The sequence below is a fragment of the Cnephaeus nilssonii genome, assembly GCF_951640355.1.
Source record: "Cnephaeus nilssonii genome assembly, chromosome: 10".
Lineage (NCBI taxonomy): Eukaryota > Metazoa > Chordata > Mammalia > Chiroptera > Vespertilionidae > Cnephaeus > Cnephaeus nilssonii.
Window position 1 is genome coordinate 42139884 of NC_137081.1, and position 17457 is coordinate 42157340.

Sequence of the window (17457 nt, forward strand, 5' to 3'; positions counted from 1 at the left end):
TGTTTTATTAATACAGAATACCAGAAAACTATAACTTTTGAAATTATAGTTAAATGTGTATGTTAAATTCTATAATTTTAAATACTGGTTATTTACTAATTTTAAAACAAAAAACAAAAGAACTATTTGAATTATTCATTTCCATAATTCTCACTTATATATAATAACAGATCACAATAGTCCCTTTTCAGCACTAACACTAACAAATCACTCTATAGTCGTAAATGTTAATTATTCAATTACATGAACCAAGCCCAGATACTGGTTCATGACCACTGATAGATTTCAGAGAAATTCAACTGGGCCTTGTCTTCAATCCATATTTAAAAATACACTTAAGAAGACTTCCTTTTGTGTCTTCTACTTTCAAGTCTGATATTCATTAAGGTTGATATTTTAAGTACATAATGGTGTATTAATAAATGTCTTTGAATCAGAAATTAAGAGAATTAACAATCCTTGAAAGTATGTTAGTTTATGAATCATAATACAAAGTATGTTTCTAACATATATTGGAAAAAAGAACAAGTAGGATACTTATAAAAACTGGCTTTTGTAAATAAATGTCATGTTAAAAAATTATTTCATTCCTATAAGCACTAATAGTTGATGAAATTATCAGAGATGATGAGAACAAAATAATCTCCAAGTAGCAATAAAGTTTATCCCCCAAACTAGAGAATAAACCTTGCTGTCAGGCCTAGTTCAAACAGAGTTCACATTAACAGCAGGCTTCTTCATGGTCCTTTTCAATAGATTCACTCCTCTCTGGCTCAGTTAGCCTGAGGGTAATGGATGAGGTGCAAAGCACCAACAAAAGCTTCATATGCATCCATAGGATAAAACATTACAAAGGAAAGTCAGGCCTCTTGGAACACAACTCAATAGATGTATTTAGAAGACATATTCATGTTACCAACATAGAAACACTGAATTCCGCATTCTTTTCTTCTACTGTTTTATAAATCTTGCAATAAAGAAAATATTTCTTATTTGGGTAAGCATTAGGGCATATTGTTTTTTAGTGCAGATCCTTTGAGATAAAATAATCTTAGAATGAAAACTATTTATTAATGAATGCCTAGACTGAAGGGTATTTCTGGGGTGTAACATTTTGAGAGTAAAGTGTATTTCTCCTTTTCAATAACCAGTTTGGAGTTCTTGGAAGAAAAAGATTTCATTTTATTTCTTTTCTTAAAAATATTTTGAGCACTGTAGATTCTGAAAAAGGGAAGCAGTGGGGGTAATAAATTAAATACTTATATATCACAAAATATAAAAATATCCTAATATATAAAAAGCCAGGGGCCGTCATGACCAAAACAACCAGATGGCCAACCAAACAGCAGGCTGCGTGGGGCGACAAGGCCAGCAGGGGTGTTAGTGAGGGACAACCAAACGACTGAACAGCAGGCTGCATGGGGTGACCAGGCCGGGACGACCAAACGACTGAACAAGCAGTCAAACTCAGATTGGAGAGGGTGCAGGCTGGGCTGAGGGGACCCCCACCCCATGCACGAATTTCATGCACCGGGCCTCTAGTGTGTGTGTGTGTGTGTGTGTGTGTGTGTAATGCAACAAAGTAGAAGTGAATAATGGTTTTTGTTACTTGCTTCACTTAAAGTGAAGCCAATGTTATATCTTTATTGTATCCTTATTATAAGGCAAAAAGCACAGTGAGACAGTTATTGTCTGGTACCAATCAAAGGTTATAAAAGAAAATTAAAGGCACTTTTACTCACTTTAGGCAGAATAATCATTTTTAGAACTTTTATTTATTAAGAAAGCAAGGAGACGTTGCCAAGCAAGTATGAAGATTTAGAGAAATTAGAAAAAGAAAAAACCTTGGATGTCATCATATCCAACCACCTCATATTACAGATGTGGTCACCAGAGCTCAAATTTCCCAAAGAAACTGTTAATATGTGACAAAGTCACAGAAGAATTAGACCAAAATTTCCTAACACTTAGCCAAGTGCTCTTCTGACTATTCCATGATGCTCTCTGCTTTAAAAATCTTCCACAACATCCCTGGCCAGGTGGCTCAGTTGGTTGGAGCACAGTTCTGTACACCAAAAGGTTGTGGATTCCATTCCTGGTCAGGGCACATACTTAGGTTGCATGTTCGATCCCTAGTCAGAAGGCAACCAATTGATGTTTCTCTCTTTCTCCCTTCCCCTCTCTCTAAAATCAAGAAAAACATACCTTCGACTGAGGATTTAAAAAAATCTTCCACAATGTTAAATAAGTAAATAAAATGAAATACATTCCCCTGATCACCCCATGATGAAAAAGACTAATACTAGAGACATGATAAAATGTAAATATCTTAATAGAAAGTGCCATTTCATCTACCTATAAAAGCCCCCTCCTATGAATGAATGTATATCTGTATGTATGTATTATTGTAGTCTCTACAATATTTATCTGTTTGTCTTTCATAGTCTATAAAAATAAGGTAGATATCTATCTAGGTGATACTTAAGTATATAATATAGTCATTTTAGGAAGCAGGTAGGTATGGCTTCTCTTTATTTGCCAAAGATATCAAGTTCAGTATTAGATTACTAACGATTTTATATGTATGCATACACTCTTTGTATGGCTACCTAGAGGAAAAGGATAGATAGAACCCAATATAATTCATTTATCCAGAATTCAGTAAAGTTTATAAAACCTATGTGTATAATTAACAAAAAATGAGTCAGTTAATGGCCTTCAAGAATATAAAATATGTCTATGTTTATAAGTCTGGAAATTATTTCATGGAAATGTTTTAAAATATATATTCATAAACCTATAAACACAGGGTGGGGCAAAAGTAGGTTTAGAGTTGTGAATGTGCAAAACACAGGTTTTTTGTTTGTTTGTTTGTTTGTTTTTTAAATATATTTCTTTACTGATTTCAGAGAGGAAGGGAGAAGGAGAGAGAGAGAAACATCAATGATGAGAGAGAATCATTGACCGGCTGCCTCTTGCATGCCCCCTACTGGGGATTGAGCCCGCAACCCAGGCATGTGCCCTTGGCTGGAATAGAACCTGGGACCCTTCAGTCCACAGGCTGATGCTCTATCCACTGACCAAGCCAGCTAGGGCGCAAAACACAGTTTATATCTTATATTTTCTTTTGAAAATGTACTAAAATTTAATCACTCATAAAAGCTGTAATTATTCTTGTATTATTATTATTGTATTATTTTCCACATGAATATCTGTAAACCTACTTTTGCCCCACCCTCTATAGAGTATTCATATAGAATTTTAGAATTTTCAGTGTGTATGGAGAGAGCATCTTCACAGGTTTTGACAATTATTACTACCCTTAAGAACATAAGATGGAAAAAAATGTTTAACACAAGTAATCATTACAATGAAGACAGGTAAATATTTCCCTAAAAAAAAAAAAGTAACACACTTATGCCCATTGGTTATATTCAACAAGATTTATTCATAAAAGTATGATCTATGCTATTATTGCTCCAGCAAAAGCATAGTTATAATAATCCATATCAATTCTATTTAACATTTATCAGCTTTGTGGCATTATCCTAATAAAGAGGGGATATGGAAATTGACCATCACTCAGTCACAAAGATGGCCGCACCTATAGCCACAAGATGGCGGTGCCCAGTCCTCTCAGCCCTGCTGGAGTCCCCCGGTCCTGGGGGGTGGCTGCTAAGAGCAGGCAGCGTGAGCGGCCTGGCGGAATGTTTGCTTCGTCCACCCTGGCCTCGGAGGGCCTCTGGGCAGTGGGCATGAAGAGCGCCTGGGGCGGGGGGTGGGGGGAATGTTTGCGTCATCGCCCCAGTGACGAGGCAAGCGTTCCACACCTGGCTGCGGAGGGCCTCTGGCCAGGCCGGGCGCGGAATGCTTGCATTGTTGCAGGCCGGGCTGAGGGACTTCCCCGCACCCCCATGCATGAATTTCGTACACCGGGCCTCTAGTATTTTATATTAAAAATATCTAATCATCCTTATTTAAAACTGTACTAATACATGACACATAGAAAAGCAATACTGATTATGAAAAATATCAGAAAGGCTAAAATCTTAATAGAAAGTATCTTAAAACTTGTTAAAACGAAAAGAACTAAAAACCAAAAGCATTCAGAGATGACATTAAGACCTATGACAAGTTAATTTAATTATTTTACAATTTCTCTTCTTCCATATTTATAATGGGACAATATAATTTAGAGAAGTCTGTTTGATAATAAATGGGTCCATCAATATTAAAATTTGTTTTGTGAAGAGGAAACAGTCCTGTGTAAAAAAGACTGGCAAAATCTAAGATTTTGTATTTTCCTAAAATGTACTATTTAAAACAATTCCTTAACTTTCCAGTAAATATTTCTGACCACAGAGCTGAAATGCATAGACAGGCCCACCACAGTATTGTCAAGTTTGCAATTTTACTTTATAAAACCATAGGGAAATTCTTCAAAGAGTAAACAAAAAATGTAGGCATTTAAAAAAATCTAGGTACAAATTGGACTAGCACCAAGTTTGTCAATGTATAATAACAGTAGAGAAGAAGACACTTACCAGATGGAGACATATATTCTGCATTTGCCCTACAAACTACTTTGATAGGCAGATTACACATTTGCAAAAAGGCCTGTAAATCAAGAGAAATACAGTAAGCCTAGGGAAGTATATGCATATTTGAACACAACTTTTTAAAAACTTCTTTTCTAAACTTAAGTAATCACTTATATAATATATCTATTGAAAGTGAAAGATTTGTATTCCAAACAAAAATAAAATATTTCCCTACTGAAAACCCAGTATGATGTAGACACCAGTGAGTGTATGAAGTTTAAAGCATTTATACATTTATACATTTAAGAAAGGAAATGTAAATTATCCACATTTATTTTACTGTATTCATTTACATAAGTCAACAGTATTGTACATTGCTTTAATTTTCTTTAATAGATGGCAAAAGTCCAATTATTATAAGGAATTATTACTTAATTCTACTATTCTTTTTTGTCTTAGGATAAAGCTCTCAAAATGTTATTTCTGCTATTTTAAAGTTCTCTCCAATAATACTAAATATCCTAACATGTAGTTTTTATGCTCATTAATCACTTACTAAAGATATAGTTTATTTTTACTTTGTTTGAAGTAATGAAAATTTTATAAGCAACTTAAATATCTAACAATAGGAAATGGGTAAATCATTTATGATAAATCCAAACCATGGAATATTATACAATTTTAAAAATCACACTTTTAAATAAAGAATATTTTATGACAGGAAAAATATCCACATTATAATACTAAGTGAAAAAATATAAAATTGTATTGATGATATATATTAATTCATTTTTAAGTGTTTTTAAGACATCAGTAAACTCTCTGCCAACATACATGCCTTCTGATAGATTCTCTCCACTGTTTTTTTGTAACACTCAAAGGTTACTCCCCTTGTTCTCTCTTCTATGACATGCAGGTTTCTTTTTCTCCACTCACTATATTTACCTATCTTCTTTCTATAAAATTGTTCAATTGGGATAGTCATCCTATATAATAAAAGGCTAATATGCAAATTGTCCCCTCTACTGGGAGTTCCACCAGGGGGCGGGGCCGGACTGCCAACCACCCACGGCCCCTCCCCCCGGCCAGCCGTGGCCCCTCCCCCTGGCTGCCCCACATCGGCCCCCCCCACCCCAATCAGGGGCGGGGCCAACCGCTGGCCTCCCATATGCCCTTGTCCCCTCCCCCCACCACACCCCAATCTGGGCAGGCCAGCCGGACCCCACCCATGCACAAATTGCACCAGGCCTCTAGTCCTATATAATAAAGAGGTAATATGCAAAATGACCATCACTCCAACACCCAAGATGGCCGCCCCCATGTGGTCAAAGATGGACACCCCCATGTGGACACAAGATGGCCGCCACAAGATGGCCAGCAGGGGAGGGCAGTTGGGAGGGACCAGGCCTGCAAGGGAGGGCAGTTGGGGGTGATCAGGCCTGCAGGGGAGGGCAGTTGGGGGCGACCAGGCCAGCAAGGGAGGGCAGTTAGGGGCAACCAGGCCAGCAAGGGAGGGCAGTTAGGGGCGACGAGGCGGGCAAGGGAGGGCTGTTAGGGGTGACCAGGCCAGCAGGCGAGGGCAGTTGGGGGCAACCAGGCCTGCAGGGAGGACAGTTAGGGGTGACCAGGCCAGCAGGGGAGGGCAGTTAGGGGCAATCGGGCTGGCAGGAGAGCAGTTAGGCGTCAATCAGGCTGGCAGGGGAGTGGTTAGGGGGTGATCAGGCTGGCAGGCAGAAGCAATTAGGGGCAATCAGGCAGGCAGGCAGGTGAGCGGTTGGGAGCCAGCAGTCCCAGTGGGATTGGGCCTAAACGGGCAGTCGGACATCCCTCAAGGGGTCCCAGATTGGAGAGGGTGCAGGCTGGGCTGAGGGACACCCCCCCCCCAGCACGATTTTCATGCACCGGGCCTCTAGTAGATTATAATGGTTTTAATACCACATACAAATTAGAAAACAAAGTTTTTATCTATTTCAAAACTGAGGAAACTACTATAAATAACAGTCAAATCTCAGTTGAGATAAATTAATAAATAACAAGGCTAATACTTACCATATATTAAGTCTATTAATAGACCAGCCTATCCTAGCCAATAAAGATTTCTCATAGGGGTTGCCTATTACAATTCCTTCCTCAGTTCTATATTGGATATCAGTCTTAAGATTCTTTCAAAGCAGTAAGAGTGTTCAACAGTGATTATAATCTTATATGAAGAGCTCTATTTACCTAAAAATACGTCAATTCTCTTCTTTAAATCTGTCTTCCCAAAACTCCAGTCTTCTAGAAATGCTCCTCTCTACAAATAAACCACCCATGACTCTGATCCCTCTCTACTTATACCCTCTGATTCCTGCATTGCTCTAAAATTTATGTCTACATGTCTGATGTCATCAAGTAAATGTAATATCTTAGAGAAGCCAGGAATAGATTTGAATTTTTGTAATTATGTCACCCCTCCAACCTCCCTCATTTTCCTACAGCTACCATAAGACAGTGCACTACTTATACTAAGCATTCAATGCTTAGTGACTGAGCCAACCAAAGCTCTCAGAGTTTATTGTGGCAGAGGCTCAATTATTTCCCTATATATGCTCCCCCTCTTTCTCTACAGTGGTAGAACCCATGAGTTATATCTTCACACGTGACTGCCTGAAATAAGAACTTTATTTTCCAGGCTCTCTTGTAACAGGGTGTGGCCAAAGTCTAAATTCTGACCAATGGGATTTAAAGTTCTGGGCAACTGCTGGAAAGTTTCTTAAATAGGAACCATTTTTTCCATCCTGTTGACTAGAATGTGAAAAGGATGACTGTAGCCCCAGCAGCCAAACTAAATCATTAAGTACAAATTCAGTGTTTAACATGGTAGAACAATAGGAGTAAAGAAGCCTAGGTCTTTGATAGTCATGTAGTCACCAAACCTGGATTACCTGTGTTTATAAGGAAAAAAAAATTTTTCCATTTGGGTTTTTTGTCACTCACAGACAAAACTTAAACCTAACTAATTCACCAACAATTACTGTTTCTAAGTTTAAGCACCACCTCAGCCAATCAAAAGCTGATTCCTCTGTGTCACTGTAAGTGTATATTAACATTCCTCTAAATACCATAATGTGCACTCACAATTTATAGTAATAATAGTGAGCTTCTTGATTGACCTCTAAGTATAGACTAGGGAAGTGGTTCTCCAATCTGGTTGGCATGCATCAAAATCATGTGGAAGTCTTATTAAAACACCGTTTGCTAGGAAGAGAATTAGAGAGAATAAGTTTAAACAGCTCTTTCAAGAAGACTAGTGAGGAGAAGGCAGGAAGGATTAAAAAGGTCAACTCCCTTCCATTATACATGCAACAGCACTGATGATGGAGAAAGGCTGAGCTCATTAAAACATAAATAGAAAAAAAAAGTGAAAATAGGCTGAAATTACAAGAAACGGGTAGAAAGATTGACATGCAAAATCCATGAGAAGGGAAAAAGGAATGGAATAAAAGCACAGGTGGAGAGACTTTTGCCAAAAAACAGGACACTTTTTCCACTGTCATATAAGGGGTAGTCGGAAACAGTGATGAGAATTGCAGTATAATAAGAAAATTAGAGGGTGCTCATATTCCATGATTAACAGAAGGAGAAATCATGTGCTAAGAATGAGGGGCTAAGAGAGGATTGAGGCCCTCAAAAGAAGAAAGGAATCTGAAAGAACTGCTTATATTTTCTCAAAGGTCTAAATAATATTCAGTTGTTAGTTAACAGTCATAATATATAAAAAATAATAAACATGGTATACTGCATTTTGCTATACTACATGCATAATGGCAACTATACTAATCAATATTCCAGAAAGCTGTATTTCACAAAAATGATTAAGCAAAATTGTAATGTTCTGTAATCAAAGCCATACTTCCAGTCTTGTGAATTTTCTCCTCCTTTACTATAAATACAAACTTAATTTTGTCCAATTTAACATCAATTTTGTCCAATTGATGGTATAACTCTGGTTAGCCAAAGATTAGTTTTACAATATTTACTATAATTACTCTTCATCCCTGATTCAAAATATGTTTTCTTAATTAATCTGTACTTCACAAAGAAGTCTGATGTCACAAACACAGTATTTTCATCCAAACTTTCAAAATACAAAACAAAACATTACTATGATTGTGTTCAAGGATATAAAAATTCTAAAACCAAACCAGGCTTTGATTCAAACAGTATTACCCCTTTCTCTTGTAGGATGAAAGAAAATCCCCAAAACATTCCAAAATAGTATTTTCATCTTTCATTTTCATTTTCAATCCCCTATCAGCACTCCAAATACTCCAAATAAAACAGGCATGAAACAACAACCTAAAACACATTTTACTTTCAATCTGAAATCGAAATCTGCATGTTTTTATTCTTATCTAAATCCAAAGGAAAATGTAGTTCTAATTATAGTTTAAAAAAAACTTAGGATAACTCACCTAAGTCCTATTCCTCAGTTGGATATTTTATTCCAAACTAATTCAAGTGATTGACAATATAAAGTTTTTGAGTCAAAAAACTTACTACATTCTATCAGAATAATGATGTATAAACTGTGCTGTCCAATATGGTAGCCACTAGTCATCTGTGGCTATTTAACTTAAATTTAAGTGAATTAAAGTTGAATAAAATTTAAATTCAGTTCCCCAGTCATACTAGCCACATTTCAAGTGCTCAAAAGTCACATTTGGCTACTGGATATCATAGTTATTGGACAACACACAAAACACACACACACACACACACACACACAAAAAAAAAAAACAAAAACAAACCACCAGAACATTTACATCATCGCAGAAAGTTCTATTGCACCCAGTGGGTCTGTAACAATGGTAATCAGTGCATTAAAGACATCTTAGCAAAAAAAAAAAAAAAAAAAAGACATCTTAGCAAGAGAAGACATGAATAACAAGCAACTCCACTCTGTTCTCTTTTCAAAGACCTGGAGATGCTAAGGAATAACTACATTCTTTGAAACCAGACAAGCATGTTCTATTGAAACACTGAGAAGCCCAATCTTGAAGGCCGCCCCATCTCTTTTATGGACACAGGTGACAGAAGTATGTACAGATCAATATCATCTTTGTCAATACTTTCCTGCAGGTCTATAATATCAAGGTGTTAAGAAACTGATATTATACAGAATAAAAAAACAATCAAGGATAGTTTTATCTTTGGTGATTTCTATCCCCTGCATCTACAGCCCACCAAGTGAAAAGCCAATTTAACTGCCTGGTTAAAATAAGCAGCTTTAAGAAGCTAAGAAAGCCATCCAATGAGAGAAGTATTATCTTCTGAAAATTTGCTGAGACATGAATGACATGAAAAAGCCACTGCCAGCAGGAGTCCTTTAAAATCTCAGCAACTCTGGCTCAACCTTCAGGAGATTAAAAATAAGTATGCAGGTCTCTTATAATTAATATAAGTAGGAAAGTAGAATAACATTAATGAGAAAATCAAACAAAAGCAATACATCTCAAGTATTATGCATATCTAGTTTCTTCAAGTCTTTATTCATGGAGAAATATACTAATAATAATATTCCAGAAAGAAATGTAGGGAGGAAATCAGTGAAATTAAATTCAAAGCCAAAAAGTCATTCATTTCTTTTACAGAAAACAATAAATATGATAGTTCCTGACAGAAACAAGGAAATAGAATCCACAATATTAAAAACCTTAAAATATCAAATATTCTTTTATTTAATTGCATTATGGCTTTTCAAAATGATAACTAAAAACAGTTCAGAAAATGGTGAAAAGGGCTCCATCCCAGTTGAATGGAAACACAGCCAGCCAACAACGGGCCTGCTCTGGTCGCTACATTTACCCAGGGAAAATGTTGCCTCATTAACATGCTATCCTTACCATCATTTAGAGCAATTGACTTTCTGTTGCTGACTCATAAGCCATACCACTATTATGACTGGGTGAACCATTAGCACATCCCCACTCCTTAATTGTCACTGGATAAGTGCCCTAGCAGAACTTAATGGATCCTAACAAAAGATAGATGTAAGAAGCAAGTTGTTTAAATGGAAGACTACAGTATCTTTTGAAAAATGAAAAGTCTTTGCATCAGTTTTAAGAGTCAGTATAGAACAAAAAGGAATTAATAGAGCAGAGCCTCCCAGTGAGACATCTCGCAGTGGAGTCTTAGCGACTGACTGTGTTAGCTTGAGAAAGTTCCTTTATCTCATAAGCATTCTGATTTCTAAAATGAAAACAATTTATTAAGCAGAGTAATTGAGGTACTGTATGTAAAATATTATTTAAAATCAAAATAGCAAAATTGTACACTAAGATAAAAATCTCTAAATAGATATTTAAAGGATAAATAAGGCAACATAACCCAAAGTACTTTTTTAAAGAATAATGTAAAGAGCAAATGTATGATTTCTGTTTTTAATATGTATCTCATATAATATAAACTCTTTCTAACAAGGCAAAAACAAGTGAATAAGGATATTGACATAAACTTTTACTTTACAAATAATTTTTCTAAGTAACACACTGATGAAACTGATAAAAGGCCTCTACCTCCAGAATACACGCTCCATTAGTACACAATGACCATGTCTATCTTATCCACTGCGTTATCATTGGCATACTACAGGTTCTCAATAAATATTTGCTTAATGAGTAAGATATTGATATTCATAATAATAAATGCAAACATAACTTCATAGATAACTAGTAGTATACAACAAAGCTCACTGTTCTTTAAAAATTAGATGTGGGAGGAATTGGGGGGAGACATCTATAATACTCTCAACAATAAAAATTAAAATAAAAAGTCTGCAACCCCAGAAGAGGGCCCTCCCTCAACCATGTTGCAACCCTGTCTTGAACTTCTAGCCTCCAGAACTAAGAAATAAATTTCTGTTGTTTATATGCATACAAAAAAATAGATGTAACTCCTTTTAAATTCAGAGGATTTTTAAAAGTCAATAATATTACAAATATCAGTAAACAGTGTTTTAGGAAACAGTAATAGGAATTCAACTTAAAAAAATAGCTGTGCAGAAGTAATCAGAAACCACAATTCAATAAGCATAATAAGCTTTAAATAGAGCAAATTTGTTGCCAAAACATGAAATGCTATTGAGAGCAAATCAGAGGACCTCCCATAATACAACTCTCACCTGAAAACTATTCCTGGAATATTTGACTCAATTTTAGACACATCAACATCTGACAGCTGTAGAAAAAAAAAATCAAGTATAGAAAAAAAGCAACAAAAACAATAACCAGAATAGGAAAAGATACAAGCTTTCCCTGTTAGAATAAATAAAAGTAAGTTATAGGGTCAAAATTAAGCAAAAGAGATATAAAATAGGCAAAGGAAGGAAAAGATTAATTCTTGTAACCCAAGAACCTAATGCAATACCAGTTGCATGGCTAGCACTCAATGAATAATTTTGGAGTAAAGAAAAGAAACTTTTCCCCCTGAAGTCCTATAATGAATGTTTTAAAGTTTTGTTATTTACAGATAAAATAAATATTACCAACTGAGAAGAATAAAAACAGAAAAAAAATTCTTAGGATATGCTAAATAGTAAATGGCAAGAATAAAATGTATTCTTTTCATTTTAATAAAATAATGGTAACTCAATATTGAATCATTTACCAATGAGCAGTAACAACGATCTTCTTTCCTCTTCTTTATTCCAAAAACAAAATGAGCATTGGTAAAATACATAACAGTATTCTTTAATTGCACTTAAACAAGAAATTCAACATTGCTTCCCAATCCTATATAATAAAAGCCTAATATGCGAATCGACCAAATGGTGGAACTGGTGAAATGACCGGTCACTATGACACGCACGGAGCTTCCTCCAGCCTGCAGGCCCCAGACCAGCCAAGGCGGGTGCCAGCGGGGGGGCCCCCCTGATTGCCCTTCTAGTCGCCCCACAATCGGCCCTGACTGCCGGCCAGGCCTAGGGACTCTACCCATGCACACCAATTTCGTGCATCAGGCCTCTAGTAAAGATATAAAAATAATTCAAAAGTTTAAAGAATTATATTGAATACGTTTTTTAAGATTGGGTGCTTTATACTAATTAATTTTGTGGAATTTAAGGAATTATAAACATAGCTTCTAAAAAGTATGTGAATCACATTAACAAAGTTATCCAAATTCTAGGTAGTGAACAATCAATCCATTTTTAGTACAACAAGGTAAATCTATCCTGACAGCAGACCTTAGGTTTTCTTCTTTAGGACAAAGCTTTTATTCATTTCATAATTAAATTTGAAATATTTTATGTAAAGATTCACCAAGGACTATTCTAAAGCATGCAATGCCATTTTCAGGACACAAAATGAAAATGGTTCTGAATTTTAATTCATATCTTGTTTTACTAGGACACAAAGGAAAACTATGATGGCAACTGAAGAATTATTTTTCACTTTACTGAAGAGGCATGTTTTAAAATTAAAAACCATGAACAAATCTATCTACAAAATAATTTTTATATCAAACAGCTGCAGATCCTGTAATTGAAATAATATATCTAAGGTTACAAATGAAAAGTGTTAGGTATCATTCTTGAAGTGACAGATTAAGTACCTAATCCAGTTAAAGTAATAGCCATATTTGTAGTTTAACATAAATTAAGACCTTAATTATATTTGTGACTATTTTAAACAAAATAACAAACTCCTTTGTACCTGGGAATGTAATTTATAGCAAAGCCAGGTTCATTTTCCAAACCAATCTATTTCACACTGCAGAAGTACTTTGGTATAATGGTATAATGTAATTCTTGTTGTAGAATGTTGAAAGAGTAGATTCACTAAAAGCACAGAAGAGGTTTGAAGATAAATGAAGATGCTATTCATTCAAGGGTAATTTCATCTTAGAACTATATGAAAGATGTTTCACTCACACGAGTAGTGTATGGCCTCAAATTTAAGTGTATTTTCAGCTCAAATACAATGCTGCTAGATCGATTATGTTGATACTGTATATCTAATAATGAAGAATTCTAGCCTTTTTCTGTTTAAAAAATTGACTGTCATTTTTCTCATCTTACTGCTGTCTTTATTGCTCTGTTTAACAGCAACAAATTTTGAAATTCTGCTTGCTATTTACTTTTTAAACAAAAAAGTATACAATTGATGTTCTTATTTGTAATCTCTCAGAATTACAGGAGTATGATTTTTTTTGCTAAGTTAAATAGATATTTATATTAGTAATCCATTACCCCAAATAATCATTTTATATTATTTCACTAATTACTAAAAATAACAACTCTCTTAGCCACCTAATTCCATTTTGAATATTCTTCATTTTCACAACTCTAGTAAGATTAATTTAAATATTTTATATAACAATACCATTTATGTGCTGATGAATTAATATTGATGAAAATTTTTTTATTCTGCAACATTCTGTTTGTAACTTAAGTTTTATATATTTAAATTATTCCAGATTATAAGCATAAATCAAAAAAATGCTTTTTGGTATAGAAAAGGTGATGAGGAAAAAATATTCAATCTGAAAAATATAAACTCAGTGTTATCAAGAAAACCTCTGTGGCCTCCATTTTGCTCATTTTAGAATACTGAATAGAATTTTACAAGTCCCCTGATGTAACAAATGTTTACCAAATTCTCTCTACCCCTTAGTTTTCCTTTCTTTCTCCTAATCCTGAAAGTAAATACAGAAGCCTCATTTTGCAGAGGATGAGCAAAGTGGGAGGGGTGAGCAAATGTTAAAAAACTAAAATTTAGCACTGGTTGGGTAGGCCAGTTGGTTAGAGCGTCATCTGATACACCAAGGTTGAGGGTTCGATCTCTGGTCAGGGCACATACAAGAAGCAACCAATAAATGCCCAAGTTGAACAACAAATCGATGTTTCTCTGTTTCTCTCTCTCTCTCTCTCTCTCTCTCTCTCTCTCTCTCTCTCTCTCTCTCTCTCTCTCTCCTTTCTCTCTAAAATAAATAAAAAAGTAAACTCAAATTTTCACTTTATGAAATTTTAAGATATCAATTTTTAAATGTTTTCCATAAAATATTAATTCTCTATTAAAATATATCCACTGATATCATCCTACTTGTATTTATATCAGTTTTAAATTAAACTAAGACAAAAATTGCATACAACCATAAACAACTTGTTTAAAACAAAACTGGATCCAACTAAACTGAAAATTGAAAATCATTTCCTTCAAAATTCTGCAGGGAAGCTGTCCACTGTGGCCATCTGCTATACAGCATTTTCATAATCACAATGCAACAACTGACATGCAGTCCCAAAGGAGAAATATCCCTCCCTCTGTTCTTCCCTAATCACTACATTAGGATATTACTATTTAACTACACACCAAAAACAGGTTTCTTTTTATTTATTTATTTTTAAATACATTTTTATTGATTTCAGAGAGGAAGGAAGAGGGAGAGATCGAAACATCAATGATAAGAGAGAATCATTGATCAGCTGCCTCCTGCAGGCCCCACACTGGGAATCGAGCCTGCAACCAGGGCATGTGCCCTTAATGGGAACCAAACCTGGGACCCTTCAGTCTGCAGGCTGACGCTCTATCCACTGAACCAAACTGGCTAGGGTAAAAAGGTTTCTTTTTAAATTAGCTTCATATATACTAATCAAAGTCTTCTCTAAAACTGAGTAGAAATTAACATTTTATTATATAAAGACATTAAAAATATGTATATAAATCTTTGAAGTCAAAATAGGCACTAATTCAGCATTTAACATCATGTTCCTATTGCTTTTACCTTTTTCCCATTTATTACCAAACTTCAATTTCACAATAACTCATAATATAGGTAAGACTGCCTTACTGCCTTTATCACATTTCAAAGATCCAAAAACTAAGACATGTCTTAATGTCACATCTTAATGTAATCTATAAGAATAAGATATAATTGGCTAGGAAATGTCAGAAATAATTTTTGAACTAAATGCATATATATATATATATATATATATATATATATATATATATATATATATATATTATGCCTAATATGCAAATTGTCCCCTCAGGAGTTCGACTGGGAGACCACTCGCTCGCTACAATGTGCGCTGACCACCAGGGAGCGACGCAGAATGAAGGAAGGCCCCGACCAGTGGCCAGCAGCCGGGGAAGGGAGGCCCTGGCCGGCAGCCAGAAGGCCTTGATCGGCCCTGATCGCCAGCTAGGCCTAAGGACCCTACCCATGCACGATTACGTGCACCGGGCCTCTAGTCTATATATATAAAAACCCAAGAACTGTTCGACCTTTTGATTGGTCACTATGACACGCATTAACCACCAGGGGGGCAGACGCTCAATGCATAGGCATGGAAACATGGAACAGACTGATGAATCTCAGAGGGAAGGGGAGGGGGAAGGATGGGAAGAGGTTAACCAAAGATCTTATATGCATACTAGAGGCCCAGTGCATGGATTCATGCACCATGGGGTCCCTCAGCCTGGCCTGCGGGGGTTGGACCGAAACCAGCAGTCCAATGCCGCCAGGTGCAGCAGGGCCGGCTGCTCCCCCTCATCCCGGCCCTGCTGCACCTGCCGGCAGGCTCCCACCCAGTCAGTCCTGATTGGGAGAGGCTCGTGCTGCTGTCGTGGTGCTTGCCAGCCATGAGCCCTGAATCTAGCGCATGTCCCGAGGGGGGTAGGTGGGCCAGGACGCGATCGGCCCTCTGGGCAGGTGGTGGGACACCCTTGGCAGCCTGGGATCCATCCTGCTCACATTCGTGCCAGTTGTCAGGAGCCACCAGGAGGCTGCTTTTATAACGTTTCTTCCTTGCGGAGTGTCTATGGAGGGGCAACGGCCGCGGTGCCCAAGGCCGACTTCTAGGAGGCCAGCAGCGCTGTCGGGATCGTGCCAGCAGTGCCTGTCCGTCAGTGCCTGGCCTGTTCTCTGGAGATTGGACCTGCAGGACTACTGAGGGAGTGAGTGGCTGCTGCCAGGCTGGTGGGCTGCCAGGACAGGTTGGTCAGCTGAGCGGCACTCCCGCAGTGGGAACACGCTGACCACCAGGGGGCAGCTCCTGCATTGAGCATCTGCCCCCTGCGTTGAGCATGGTCAGTGCACTTCATAGCAACCGGTCGTTCGGTCATTCGGTCGTTTGGTTGCTTAGGCTTTTATATATATAGATATCTATTAAATAATTGGTTTAGGTTTAAGGGTATGAGTAGCCACAGAAAATTATTATCAAAGTTCTTTTACCAATCAATACAAGCTTAATTCCTTCAAAGTGGAAGTATTATAAAATGGAAAGTTTCTCTCTCACCATGTGTATGTGTGTGTGTAGTATGTCATATATATGTATATATACCTAGTTACATGTATGTATGTATGTACATATGTATATATGTATATATCATGAAAAACAGAGAAACACACACTACACTAATACTTAACTACATTCAACACATGAGATTATTTTATGACCAGGCAAACACTTGAGGTAATACTAATACTTTGTGGATGAGGAAAGAAAAGCAAATCTAAGAGGAAATAATAGCCATGAGAAAAAATTTTATTTTCTTTTAAACTAAAATCATAAAGGTTCCTTTAATCAAAAATTAACTTAGTTTCAGGGGTATAATAAATGCCAACTCTATGTGGTAAGTAAAATTTAAATTTCCTGATGGCTTAACTAGCAGACTACTAAAATATCTGATGTATGATATCTGGTTTCTTCTAGTAAATATCCAGTTTATGGATACCTGTTACATTGTTTTGATCAATTTTATACATTTAACTGATTCTTCTAAATGGATCTGGTCCACTATATAGATGAAAATTACTCCATAAAGTTTACATCAGATATCTGGAAAAGTCACATTTATAGTCATGGCTACTATCAGCTGTCAAGCCAAAGAATATTGAAGAAAACCAAGAATTTTTAATATATGCTGGT

General features: G+C 36.3%; 1 protein-coding gene across 1 annotated transcript in view; it reads right to left on the reverse strand.

Annotated features, from left to right (window-relative positions):
* Positions 1 to 17457, reverse strand: part of MTX2 (metaxin 2) — a 62003-nt gene that overhangs the window by 15186 nt on the left and 29360 nt on the right. The window contains exon 4 of the mRNA XM_079782673.1: positions 4545 to 4617. Within this exon, the coding sequence (XP_079638799.1) occupies positions 4545 to 4617 (73 nt within the window). The remainder of the gene's footprint in view (positions 1 to 4544; positions 4618 to 17457) is intronic.